At 41.9% G+C, this 13,777-nt stretch overlaps 1 protein-coding gene across 1 annotated transcript in view; it reads right to left on the bottom strand.

Annotated features, from left to right (window-relative positions):
• Positions 1 to 4,516: 4,516 nt before the first annotated feature.
• The window catches only part of mmp14b (matrix metallopeptidase 14b (membrane-inserted)), a 12,186-nt gene continuing 2,925 nt past the window's right edge, over positions 4,517 to 13,777 (bottom strand). The window contains exons 2-10 of the mRNA XM_010784090.1: positions 9,453 to 9,601; positions 9,225 to 9,347; positions 8,753 to 9,060; positions 8,088 to 8,249; positions 7,659 to 7,819; positions 7,439 to 7,577; positions 7,159 to 7,309; positions 6,014 to 6,129; positions 4,517 to 5,903 (exon numbers count right to left, since the gene is read on the bottom strand). Of these exons, the coding sequence (XP_010782392.1) occupies positions 5,428 to 5,903; positions 6,014 to 6,129; positions 7,159 to 7,309; positions 7,439 to 7,577; positions 7,659 to 7,819; positions 8,088 to 8,249; positions 8,753 to 9,060; positions 9,225 to 9,347; positions 9,453 to 9,601 (1,785 nt within the window). The 3' untranslated portion in view covers positions 4,517 to 5,427. The remainder of the gene's footprint in view (positions 5,904 to 6,013; positions 6,130 to 7,158; positions 7,310 to 7,438; positions 7,578 to 7,658; positions 7,820 to 8,087; positions 8,250 to 8,752; positions 9,061 to 9,224; positions 9,348 to 9,452; positions 9,602 to 13,777) is intronic.

Below are 13,777 nucleotides of genomic sequence, written 5' to 3'. Positions count from 1 at the left end.
GGGGGGGGTTCCTGATGCTCCTCTCTTGTGGCACATATCCATATCCTGAGGCCTTGAGCGAAGCAAGGGGGTTTCCTTGCGGATACGGCTGGGTCAGTGGGAGGGTAGCAGGGCTTGGAGAGCCTGAATCAGCATCTCCTTGGGAAACCACACCATATGAGAAGGGTTTGGAAAAAAGGAAAAAACTAACCTAAAGAAGTTGAAATGTCGAGTGCTGAACTTCCTTGCACCTGTGTTATTTTCTCCCACACAATACCCCTCTCCTCCAACATTGAAAAAGAGACTTCTCCCACTGTACCACACCCAAGTCAAAGTGCAGACATTGTGTTAAGTCTAACAAAGGCAGGCACGTAGGCTCAAACTAAGGGCGGCAAACGCAGGCAAAACGGCATGGCTAAGAAAAGAAAAATCACTAAGCAAACCGTTGGTAAAATAGACGATGAAACTGAGATAACTGAGATTGGGACGTCTGGGGCTCACAAAATAAAAGTGTAACTAATGAGAAGTTATTTTCCATCCAAAGCTCTGTGTGGAACTAGATGGAAAAATAAGATGCAGACATAACGGAAAAAGCATTAGGTATTGATCCCCCTCTTTAACAAGCCACAGATAAACCGTGTGTGTGTGAGCGCAGCAGCTCTAAGACCTCGCAGAGTATGTGGGACCATTTTAAGGTCAACATTTCTCTGTTTTAAAACAATGATTCAACAACAAAGCACATGAAAAGAGAGCAAACCTCTGCCTTAAAAGTTGCAATCAATAACCTTAACGACGGCCATTTATGGTTCACAGGCCCTTTGATGAAATGGAGGGGTTGTTAGAGTTATTGGTCACACCTGTGCTCAGGACCATCAGAATATCTGCTGTGAAGTGAAGTTAATCTTTCATATTCATTACTTGACTGGGACTGCATATCACAGCAGTGTTTATGACGGCTATTAAAACCACAAATGTTCATATCAAATCAGCTTTGGCGGTGATAAAAGCAAAAAGAGAAATGTATAACTAGCTGGGCGGTATGATAAAAAAACTCATCACGGTATTTTTCCAAATTATAACGGTATCACGGTTTATCACGGTATATATTTATTTTTCAATGATTAGGAATGTATTTGCATTTATACGTTTTTCCTATCATAGGAAGGCAGTCCCTCGAAAACCGTACTTGAGACATTTCACCAGCGTTACTTGTTGAAGCAGATCGTATTTTCATACATTCTTGTAAATTACTTGCGTTACCTTCTCGGGCAACAATTTTAGTTCGATAACATATGCAATAAATGTTTGTTTAGTCCACGTCAGAGTTTTGGAATACACAAAACCTCCGGACAAGTTATTCTTGTGTGCCATGTATCTCCATCTCCAGTCACATTTTCTTCAGCGTTCATCTTGACTCACATGTTATGCTAATGCTACTAAGCTAGGCGCTGAACCCCAGCATGCTGCCAACCGCTTGAGCGCCCTTTGCCACTTTTTCAAGGGTATTGTGGTATTTGAAAAATTCTTATCATACGGTATAAAGTTCACAGTATTCTGTATGAAACTGTATACCACCCAGCACTGTGTATAATATATTTGTAATATTTATAATGATGTGTAATAGGTCAAATTTGCAATGGTTCCCTTGACAAAAAGCTATTGGGATTTTGTAAAATATAAGCTCTTTAGCAAACAAATGGTTATAATACTTAAAGAAAAGTTTAGCTAAAATTGTGTTTTTCATGTTCCCCTTCTTTAATTTAGTGTGTGAGAATGCTAACCACATGCTGAGGCTGGTGGGAATGTGACTAGTTTCGCTTTAAATGCTGATGTAAGATTAAAAGTAGGGATTTTTTCCTATTCATCCTGAATGAACATGAGTTCATGAGAAGACAATGCATCAATATTCTTTGAGAAACTGGTTTTAAAACCACAAAGGTCATTGTCATGGTTGAGAGTTAGGGGGTCATTAAGGTCAGTAGGTAACATTGCCTTGGAGCCATTTATGTCTGTAGAAAATATCATAGCAATCCATCTTAAGAGTTTTTGGGATATTACGTATGCGCAAATGTGGTCAACAGACAATGTAATCAGGGTAATCTCAGATAAGGGCTTGGAGAACATGTTTTTACCTTAAGCTTTTGTTACAATTTACAGATTGTCAGTCTGAACATAACTGACATTTAACAGGCACAGAGAGTATGTTTTTTTCCCAAAGATAAACAAGAACAAGCAATATATCGTTCCTTACAATGTGTGCAAACGAAAGGCAACCCATCATCTCAGCATTAGTTGTGTGTCAGGGTAAGAGACATGGACTCGGGAGAGAAATCCCCTGTTCCTGTTTGTTGTCTTATTGCTTGGTGCAGGATGTGGCAAAGCTTTAACTGATGCAAATGAAAACCATGTGTAACCTATATAGAAGCTAACCAGATCCCTAGAAATGCCCCCTTCCACCTTCCCACATCCTAGTTGCCAGGCAGATTGCAACACTAGCATTTCTCAGTTAATCATTCAGTCTTATTTAATGCGAAAACTACTCATTCTCATCCCTGCATTTTGTTCTGCCATTACAGTATGATGTCCAGCTCAGCTATTATGAGACACAATAGCCAAAAGCAGGACTTCCCCTATTTGGAAGTTTCCATTCATCAGCCTGAGCGCTACACATGCCAACTGAAACACAAGCACAGGAAGTGTCCAGCGCAGAGATTGAAACATAAAAGGAGTTTGTTAATGGCGTCCGCTGACTGGAGTTCAATGACGACAGAGAGATGAGATTAGTCAGTGGATGTGTTGTAAGGCCTTGGCACGGAAGAGTTTTTGTTTTTTTGAAGTGGACAGTTGCATCAGAACCATGACTAGAAATTACAGTTTATTTTTTTATTTTTCTCTAGGTGAAATGTGAGGGCCAGAGGAGTGGAGGTGGCTGGGAGAGGCAATGTGGTGTGGTCTTTTGTCAGGCTTTTGTGAAAAAAGGAGTGAGCCATTTCGCAGACAGTGAAGAAAAGTCTCCAGTTACACAGAGCACAGAGAAAGGAGAGGACTTTGGGAAGAATTATGCTGAGGCGAATCTTTTCTTCACTCTGCAGAATCAGCTGGGGAAGACAGAAAACACCAAACAGTGACCCAGGGCTGAGCCACAGAGATAATTTAAGCAAAACATGCCCAAAGACACATACTCGAACCTTGTGAGGAGAAAGACAACTCCAAAAAGGCACGATATTTGTTCACATGTCCTTTTATTGTGACTTTGATGTAGTACATGAAGCTAATTAAACAGATCCAAACCAACTCCCATCCCCCCATCGCCCTGTCCCGCTGTGTTACTGGCCAACATGATGCAGTTGGAATTCCAGATGTTGTTCATGGAATTCTGCTCCATCTCTGGCATCCAAATGTGACTTAACCCTCCTCACTCCGTCCTCCCCTCACAGAAAAGCCTTGTGACTTCTCTCCCCAGCCCAGGCTCTTCAAAACACTGCTGCAAAGTAGAGACAAATGGGCGCCCTAAATCTTTATGGCACAATAGGAAAATACCTCATCATTTTCATTGCATAACTCCCATTGCCGTAATCATAACATATCATAGAGACCCTGACCCCCCCCCTGTGTGGCAGTTTTTCATTAGTGAGATCATTAAGGAGTAGAGAGACGCCTAAGTTGGATGGGTGTGTACATATAAGCAGTGGATAATGCACAAATAAATGCATTTATAGCCTTGCAAAACATGCATGTGAGCATTTTTGTATTGCTATACTTGTGAGGACCTGCATAGACCACAGTTCACTGACAACAAAAGGTTTAACCACTTCACTGCTTATCAATCCCTAAATCCAAAACCTCTGCGTTTAAGAAAATAATTTGTGCGTCCGTTTTCTCATCTCCTACTCTTGTGAAGGATGGTTGGTCCTCATAAGTATGGAAAGCCATGAACACACACACTCTCTTGAATTGTATAGCTGAGTTATGTTTTCCTGCTGTGCAGCAACAGCTTTACACAATCTTCTTCATCCCTGTTTCTACTTAAGCTTTGGATCCAGTCCGTGTTTTCCGATCCAGTTTCTGGACTGCCAGTTTCCGAGCCCCAGTAACACAGAGTGGTGCAGTCGGGGAGCAAGAAACCTGGAGGTCCAGGAAGACTGGGTAAGACTAAATGGATGAGCGAGCAATAAGTGAGATAAAGTCCAGGTTAGAACTGGATATATGACAGCAGAAAGAGATAATATGAATGCATTAAAGGGAGTGCTCTAGTTTAGCTCAAAGCAGTTGACAGAAAGATGGTGCAAAGAGCAAAAAGTTAGTGAACTACTAAGTCAAAATCAAAGCACAGAAAGTCATTTGAAATTACTTTATTTTGTATGAAAAGCTTAAGAATATAAGTGGTTAAGAACACACAAACAATGTTATTAAGAAAACTAAATCATTATCAGTATCACTAGTATCATTATCATTGTTGTTCATTTACTTATAACCCCTGATTAGTAATGTAGCACCGTGATTTGAAACAGGAAACAAGTACAATGACAAAAAGGAGTCATTTTCAGATCTTCAATTTATTTTCATTTGAAATGGATTCAAGGTAAAAAAAAAAAAAAAGACATTCAAGTTTCAAGAATACATAACCCCCTTCCCCGTTCACTGTTCCCACACATATAAAATTAAGGCCATTTTCAAAACTGTATGTCACTGTCCAGCAGGACTTTTTAATGACAATGTACAAAAACACATTCTTTACACGTAGGACAACAACAATAATAGTATTAGTCATAATAATAATGACAACATCATTTATAATAATCAGCACTAAAGACATTGCTATAAAAAAGGAAAAGACAGTCGTATTTATTGCTTTACTCTGATGAGTGAATCTCATGCTTCTTAAGGACTTAAGCTTTGGCTTTGTTTCCCTTGTATGGCCCGTACCGCCTCTGACATGTTACTTTACTGGAAGATTAGGAAAAACAATGACTATGCCATTGTGGTTTTAATGTGAGTTTGTGCAAGTTAACAAGGGGGAGGAAAGAGCGATAAAACACGCTCTTTGATACTTAAAGGAACATGCTAGGATGGGCGTCATGGAGATGCAGGTTTGAAGCGGGAATTCACAAGGACACAAACACTGACCACTGACATAAACTAAAAATAAGACATTGAAAAAAGCTAAACAAACAGCAAAGAGCTGGCGTCAGTAACCACGAGGAGAGAGGCCGAGACCGAAGGGAGGGGGAAAACTGGAAGGATGGAGTGGTTGAGAGATTGAGCAAAAGGAAACTGGCAGTGGTACGAATATTTAAAAATGCGAGTCTTGTGCTTATCCTTCTGCTCTTTCTCCAGTGTTAACTCTTTCTGTTCTGCTCTCATTATCTGTGTTCAACATTTCCTTCCACTTTTTTTTCTCCTTCCTTTCCTCTCTTTTCCTCCTCTCTCCTTCCCCTTCTCCTCCGTCTACACCTTGTCCAGTAAAGATCGTTGGCAGTAGAGGAGTCTGCGTGGGGTACCGTACCGACGGAAAAACAACAAGGCAGCCAGCGTCGCAATCACACACACCAACAAGAACAACGGTAACACTACCGCCGCTGCTCCACTGCCTCCACCTACCCCTTCCTTCTCAATAATGATCACCTCCGTCTCCTCCTCCACCTCTGTCCCCCTATCCCTCTCTCTTTCCCTTTCCCTTTCCCTTTCCCTCTCCCTTTCCCTCTCTCTATCTCTAGTTCTGTCCTTATCATCCCACTCCTTGTCCTTCTCCCTCTCCTTGTCCTTGTCGTGTCCGCCACCGCCTTTGCCTCCATCAGTCTTGGGGTCTTCGTTGGGACAACCCATCCAGTCACGAAGGGCTGATTTAGGATATCCAGGCTCCACACGCATCACCTGGTTGTTAAACTTCCAATACTTGTTGGCTTTGTAGAAGTAGGTGTGCTCTAAGGAGTTGGAAGAAATAAATGTGAGAAACAAACCTGAACTGAAAGGAAAAGCAACTTGTACAGATGTGGAAAAGAAAACACGGTAAGATCATACGGGCCCCCCTTACCTTGATCTTTGCTCATGAAAGCTGCCTTGATATTGTCAGGCACTCCTTGCCACACACTGACAGCTTTTGGATATCCCTCATCAACGCTTCGCATGTCTTCGTTGAAACGGTAATATCTAAACAAGGAATAACAGAGGAAAGGTTAAGAGAGGATCAGCTAGAGGGGTTAATAGTCTCATGCAGAGCCCCAAAGGACTTCACTAGAGAATTGGACTTGAATACCTCAAGACTTGAATCTGATTTGCCGTGAAGGACTGAGACTTTTTCTGACAGACTTTAGACTTGACTTCCACATGCTCTTACAGATATGACTCTACATGAACCGAGTTATTTCGAGACCTGACCTGGACCTGTCCAAAACGGGTGTTAGACTTGGTTCGACACATTCATAACTATATTCACAATTGCCTGTAAAGCCCTGACTTGGACTTTTCTAGCAGTACTGGAGACTTGATTTGGACCTGGTTCACATGACTAGGGACTTGGCTTGGAGTTGGCCTGAGTGACTAAAGACCTGGCCCGGACTTACCCTCAAAGACATCACATTTTACAAAAAGTAGAATTGACTTTTCTTGAATGATTTGAGACTTGACTTGCACTTGAACCCTAAAGCTTGAAAACGTGGTTATGTGTATGTGTTTCTGCTGAACTAAACCACCAGCTGGACCACAAAATGAGCTGCAAAAATGTGATTCTGCAGAAATATGGGAGATGAATTGTTGCGAACTCTTCCAACAGTCAAACTAAACCTGGTAACACCAAGGCAAGGAATGAAAGCGTTGCCTGGTCTTAGAGCACGTGCAATCTCAGTGATTATGTGGGAGGCTGTTTGCACTGTAAACACTGACTACCACACTTTACCAAGCTGTTTTATAACAATGACCATGATGTAAACATGGGGAGGATTAGCAAGCTTTAAAGTTCCCCAAGGTTTTTTTTCAATGTTGAAATGATATGCAGGTTTGTAATTTAGGATAAGTCAAGCGTTTTAAATGTATAGGGTCAACATTCAAACATGTCTTTTGGTGGTGGTGGCGTAAATGGATTTTCCTTACAATCAGAAGTTTATAAATTCCAGTAGTTTAATTTCAGAATGTGACACACACACACACACACACACACACACACACACACGGATGACTAACTTGTTTGCTCTGAAGTAAAACGTTTGTCCAGTGGGGGTGTAGAAGAGACCAGCATCTATTCGGTCCTTGGGAAGTCCAGTGCCCATTTCCTTTATATTCTTCGGGAAACCAGGATCTAAAAGTGATTCGGTAAACACCCAATACTTGTCCCCTGGAGAGAGAAAAAGACAGAAAGAACACATACATATAATATAACTGTAAAATATGCCTTTTGATTGGGCTTGCTTTTAAAAGAGAAATCTTGTAAATGTTTTTATTATTATACTGAACCCAGATTTACCTTTAAAGAAAACAAATTTCCCATCTTCCCTTTCAAAAGCAGCAGTCACATGTGTGGGCAGTCCCCTCCAAAAGTGACCAATCGGCATTGGATATCCATCCAGAACATGGTTGTTCCGTACTCTCCAGAACCATTTATCCTGAAAGAGCAAACAGAAATGTTAACCCCCTGCGAGACTAACTGTCATTATCACAAGTCCAAAAAGGTTGTATGTGTTTACCTTAAACACAAACATTTCTCCTCTGAGGATGGCGATTGTGTCGAAGTGTCCATCACAGATGTTGGGGCCAAAGTGAGGCTTGTCTGGTGAATATTCGACGTCAGGGTCATGGTTCGGCGTACGAGTTGTTACAGGAGGGGGCTGAGGGCCTGATCCAGACCCTATATGAAGAAAAACGAAGATTTGCGTTAACCTAATTTCCACCTTTACACCTCATCTAATGTTGGTCCTGTTAGACCAAAGGAAATGTCATGATCCACCAATGAGCTTATTGGAGCAGAGAGAAAACCAAAGGTCACATGCATCATTGGAATGATACATTTATTTCTACATTTCAACAGGTTTCTGCTGATGTGTTTCTTAAGTTAGGGAAACCAAGTTGGAATGTTTTTTGATAGTGATCTGGATAGCTAACGTTCAATAACCTACCATAAAGTTGCTGTATGCCTCTGCGATCGTCGTCAGGAAGTATGAAGTGCTCGGTTTCCATCCACTGGTAGAATGGAGCCATGATGGCTGAAGGGTCATTGGAGTGCTCCAGACCAAGAGCATGGCCCAGTTCATGGACCGAAACCAGGAACAGATCATTACCTGAAACACCAAATCACCATTTCATATTAACTTACTTTTAAAATAATTGAAGTAATGGAGTTGTGAAACTGGAGGAGTTTGAGACAATGAGAACTGAACTAAAAGGACTGAATGTTGCTGTTTCCTCTATTTTAAGTGACTCAATTGCACACATACTTGTAACATCACTAAAAATAGATAAATCATCTGCTCGTCATGAGAATAATGTGTGTCACAGTCAAACAGCTGACAGCACAAAGCTGTGTGTCTACTGTTTCCCAGAAATAAACACTTCTCCATTATTGCAGAATCAACATAGCCCAGGGCATAAACTCCTTCAAATGTTCTGATGCAAGACTGGACTTGTTGATGCTTGTGTTTTGCCCACGATAGCAAAGTCCTGACTCCTAAAATAAACAGTTACTCCGAACATTTGTGTCATCAGTTTTAGGATAATCACTAAAAACAAAAATCCCCTAATTTATCAAAACGTCAGTTTCAACGTAGATTTAACAAAGACTCACCATACAGATCCTTGTTTGCGATTGTCCATGGCTCAGCTGCGTCAAAGTGGGTGTCCCCACCGATACCACTAGAGGGGAAATAGGCATGTGCCAGGAAGCCCCCCTCCCCATCGAACGGGCTGCTGTCACCGTGGAAACCCTCGGCGAAGAAGAGCATGATGTCGGCAAACTCTTCCACCTTGTCCCGTATGTGACTGTAGGGGATCTCCCGGAAACGTAGCGGGCTGACGCTCTCCCACACCTTGAAGGCCTTCCTGATGGCTTCATTGGTCTCGTACTCACCCACCTTAGGGGTGTAGTTCTGAATACTGAAAAGTATGTAATTGTGTGGGTGTGTGAGGGGGAGGGTGTGAGAAAGGTAAGGCACATAGAAACATATTTAGACAAAGATAAAATCAAGCAAAACTTTAGTGTAAACAATAGCGTTTAGTACTGATCCATCATGCTTCTGCAGCACACATTGCTGACTTACGAGAAAGTGATTTCATTCTTGCCCCACTTCAGGCCCTGGATGGCGTATCGCTTCTTCCTCAGGTTGCTTTTCAACTCAGCACCAAACTTATCTGGCACTCCACAGCGCGGTCGCTTCATGGCCCTGCCAAAGACAAGACAGTCCACTCAAAACAGGGTAAGAATGACTAGTTTTATTTTTGATCTTTGACCTGTAGGTGACCCTGTTAGAATAAAGCTGTTTGCTCACTCGATGGTGTTGGGGTCGAAGGTGCCAGTGACGGTGAGGCCGTAGAACTTCTGCATGGCGCTGATAGCCGAGGTGACGGAGTGAGGGGAGCGGAGGGAGTGGGCTCGCATGTCCCCCGGGGGCAGGTAACCATACTGCTGCAGCCATGTCTTTAAAACACATTTAAAAAAGGAGACAACAGTGTGAGTCATAATAAATATTGCAAAAATAAACCCAACAACACTCCAGTTTCAGTAAGGAGAAGAAAAAAGGTTAAATTAGAAACCGTCCTAAACAAGTCTTACCTCACCAGAGTTCTAAATAAGGGACTACTTGGTATGATGTTGATAATATGTTACAGGGACTACAAATTCAGGACGTTTTTATACAACTGCGGCAACAACACATTCCACACTGACAAAATGCAAAAAAATAAGCTCTGGAATTACATTGTCGTGTGTTTTGAATTGTGGACATTTGGACAGTCAACAACATGATTTCAAGCACCTGGCATGTCTCCATTTAATGACTAAACACAGAAGCTGTCCAGCCTTCAACAGTGTGCTCTCCACTGAAGACCATATTTGAAACTAAGGTAAACACGAAATAAAAAAAGCCAAGCTTAGGCCCAGAATAGGCTTCTGACTAATACTGTTCAGGTTTCAACAAAAAAAACCTGTGAGGCAGAAACTGAACCAGGAAATCCCCCTCAGAGAGTTAAAGATTAACTACAGTTTCTACATTGAAATCATTCTTTAGCTACTTGTTTGTGTTTCACTGTAACACCTATACCTGAACTCATCCCAGTTGTTGAGTTTGTACTTGAAAAAAACATTAGTTTGAATCCCTTCAAGAACATATTATGAGGCCTGAGTTCCTCAAGCCTCAATATCTTTCGATCTCAGGTTAGCTTGACCTTACTTTCCCCTAGAAACCCATTTCACTGCGGTGCTGGTCTGACGTCTGGACCTGGGCCAGCGGCTTCGCTCCGCACCTCTCCCACTCAGCTTCTCCTTAACTCTTTCCCTCTCAAGCCAGAGCTGAAAAACAACACTGAAGCTATTGTGAGCGCAGTGAAAACTGAGACTGCTTTGATATTCTGCTGTACAGTCACGTTGTGAGCTTGTTATGCACTTGTAGGATGTGTTTGATTCCTTTCTTGCACGCTAGGGCTTGATGGGACGTAACTTATTGTCATCTGTTTTGCATAGTCCTGATTAAAAAACATATGTGCAAAGTGGATGTTTGTGCTGTGGAGGGCATTGAAACGAGAAAGCTAGGGAGTGTCCCAGGGTGAGACTCAGGCCTTGGGCAACCTCAGCCGATTTCTCCAGTGGAGCAGCAGCGTCAGGCAGTCATTTAACTGGGAATTTCTTCCTCGGTGCATCCAAACCTCAAAGTCAAACTCTTCCCCCCACGTCCATGTCTCTGTCTCTGTAATCGTCGCTCCACCCCTTCTCTTCTCTTCACCCTCATCCCTCTCTTATGGAAAACCCGGAGACTTGAGGGTAAATAATTATGAACAACCACACCCAGAGCAACTTAATTATTGCTGTATAGCCCATCTGCTAAACGTTGCTAAATACAATGAAGTCACAACTTGTTTCATTGCTTAGTTTCAGCCTTTTTCCACCTATAATGTACAGTACAGAGCAAATGTGTGCGAGTAGTGCTGACACATGTTGTCTGAATAGGTGCTCAGGTCTGTACGTTTATATTCACGCATGACTATACATGAAGTTGGGCAGGAGTGAATGGCTGAATGGCATTTTGGAGGCCCTTGAAGGTCTAATCTCTCTCTCCCTTGGAGACATGGAGGTCTCAGTATTTAGACTTCACCCCTGAATGAGCCCTTCTCTGGTTCTGACTCACCCGTGGAGTTCCACTGGACACATAAAGACTCAGTGTTTCCCACTGTTCCAACACATACACTGCAGCGGGAGAGTCAAACGCCAACTTTAGCATCTCAGAATCTGTTACACTATGATTATAAGAAAAAGGGTTGATTTGATTGCTCTTGAAACCTTATTCTCCTCTTTTTCACATCCACTTTTTTCTTTTTCTACATAACCCTAACATTGCCCTCAGCCCAGTCAAAAGCCTGCTGTTGAGTGACACTGAACACTTGTTTTAACTTGAATGCTCCCACGCCTCTTTCATGGGTCCCCGAGTTGACTTGACAAAGTCTCATTCACGTCGTACTCTACTATTTTTGACCACACTAATGGCCTGACTAACTAAAGTAGTGGCAGGAAGAGGAAATGGTCACTGTTTACTGTGACATAGGAGATGAGAGCCTAAGCTAAAACAGTCCTTTAATGTAGACCAGTGGTTCCCAAGCTCCTTTGTAAGTTGTACCTTCACAGCCTTGTCCGGTATACTCATACCCCTTTAATTGACTACCTATAATGATGTATGCATTAATACTCCAACCGTCTTTCCATTGCGTTTAGCTATTTATCTCAACCCTTGATCTATTACGTTTATCTAACTACTTTAATTGTTATTCCATTACTTTTCGATTTTAACAATTTATCCAATACTTGAAGCTAGCGAAATGTTAATCCATTCATTTAGAGTTACCATTTATACTGTTTCTCCATTACTTTTAGAGTAGCCAATTTTTCAACAGTTATTCCATTACTCTTAACTATGTTTATCCATTTCTTTAAGCTTACAGTTTCAACCATAAATTCATAGCTGTATGTTTACTATTTCATATTTTAGTACAGTTTAATCTGACTTTTTTTGCAGTTTATCCATCACATCTATGCCACATATTTCCACATAGGCTTACCGCCTGGCAACTGCTAAAGTAACCCAGGCTGAGAATTCCTGATGTAAAACTTTTAAAACTGCTGTGTAAGCAAAAGTGTGTGTCCACAGATGTATATTCATAGACAGAGAGAAGCACAGAGCAAAGGTACTTTTAGGAAGGAATCCAGGACTTTGAGGTAAAGGGCGCTGACCGCTCGTATGCATCGAAGTTAGTTTATTGTTTAATGGAAGCTCCACAAGAATCAAACAACGGTTGCTATGTATGTCGGGTGGCAGAGTCCTCATTTTGTACAGGGTGACAGAGGGAGAAAAAAGAGATTGCATTTGAGAGAACGTCAGTTGTTCCGTTGGGTGAGCGCCAATGGAAAAAAACGTTGGTTGACAGTGAAGGGAGTCCAACTAAGGCATATACAGCACACACACAGCTCTTCATTACACATTCAAAGTATTTCATCAGATGTGTACTCCCACTACACTTGCAACAGCTAGTTATTGTCTTGTTATTGAGTGAGTTACTGCGTAGGTTTATTCAGGGTCAATCTTTTTTTATTCTTTATGTCCTATGAACATTTGCCGGAGGCTATTGCTGTTCTTGTAGGAAGATAGTTATGATGATGCTGACCTATCTGGCAAGGAGCTCCCCAACACACATGTAGAACGGTCTTTAAGTGTGTGTGTGTGTGTTTGTGTGTGTGTGTGTGTGTGTGTGTGTGTGTGTGTGTGTGTGTGTGTGTGTGTGTGTGTGTGTGTGTGTGTGTGTGTGTGTGTGTCGGCACTCGGCAGGCACATTTGTGTGTTAATTACACCAGCTGCTGTCTATTAAAACAACCTTTTTTCCAGCCAACTACAATAAGACCTGGTGACACAAGAGTGGAACACTAATCATCTCTGCCAATGTCATTTGAGCGATTGGGCAATCCCGAGCAAATCTCAATGGCAGGATTAAGCCTCCCTGAATGTTGGCTCATTGCTTGCTTCCTTTATGAACAGGAAATGACTAAGGGTATTACCTTATTTCCTGTAACACCTCACATTATTCCTCAGGGAGGCTGCCGTCAGGCCACCCACAGGTGATTTATGGGATGTTACTTTGTCCGAAAACTACAAACCCATCCTTCCTTCCTTCCTTTCTTCTACTAATTGTACATACATAAAGTTACTTGTTTGACCAATCTTTTTTAAATCAATGCCAATTTTATTTTTGCAGCACAAGGAATAAGAGACCAATATTCATACAGGATGTGTGCACGTCAGCTATGATTTACATCCTGTACTGGATAATTGATTCATTTTACGACTGTCCTTTTCCCAGTTTGCATCACTCCCATTGCCACAATGCCTTCCTTTCTAGTCACCAACAGCCTCCTCACTGTCTTCCCTGCTTTGCCTTTATCATCTCATTTCATGTCCATTTATGCTTCTCTGGAGCCAATGACCTCAGCTTCTAGCCATCCTGTGTGGCTAGAAGCAAATATGTGCACATATTCAAGTAGTAGTGTGTGTGTGTGTGTGTGTGTGTGTGTGTGTGTGTGTGTGTGTGTGTGTGTGTGTGTGTGTGTGACATTGGC

This window comes from Notothenia coriiceps, unplaced genomic scaffold (assembly GCF_000735185.1).
Source record: "Notothenia coriiceps isolate Sejong01 unplaced genomic scaffold, NC01 NC01_scaffold00026101, whole genome shotgun sequence".
In the NCBI taxonomy this organism is placed as follows: domain Eukaryota; kingdom Metazoa; phylum Chordata; class Actinopteri; order Perciformes; family Nototheniidae; genus Notothenia; species Notothenia coriiceps.
This window is presented reverse-complemented; position numbering and strand designations above follow the sequence as displayed.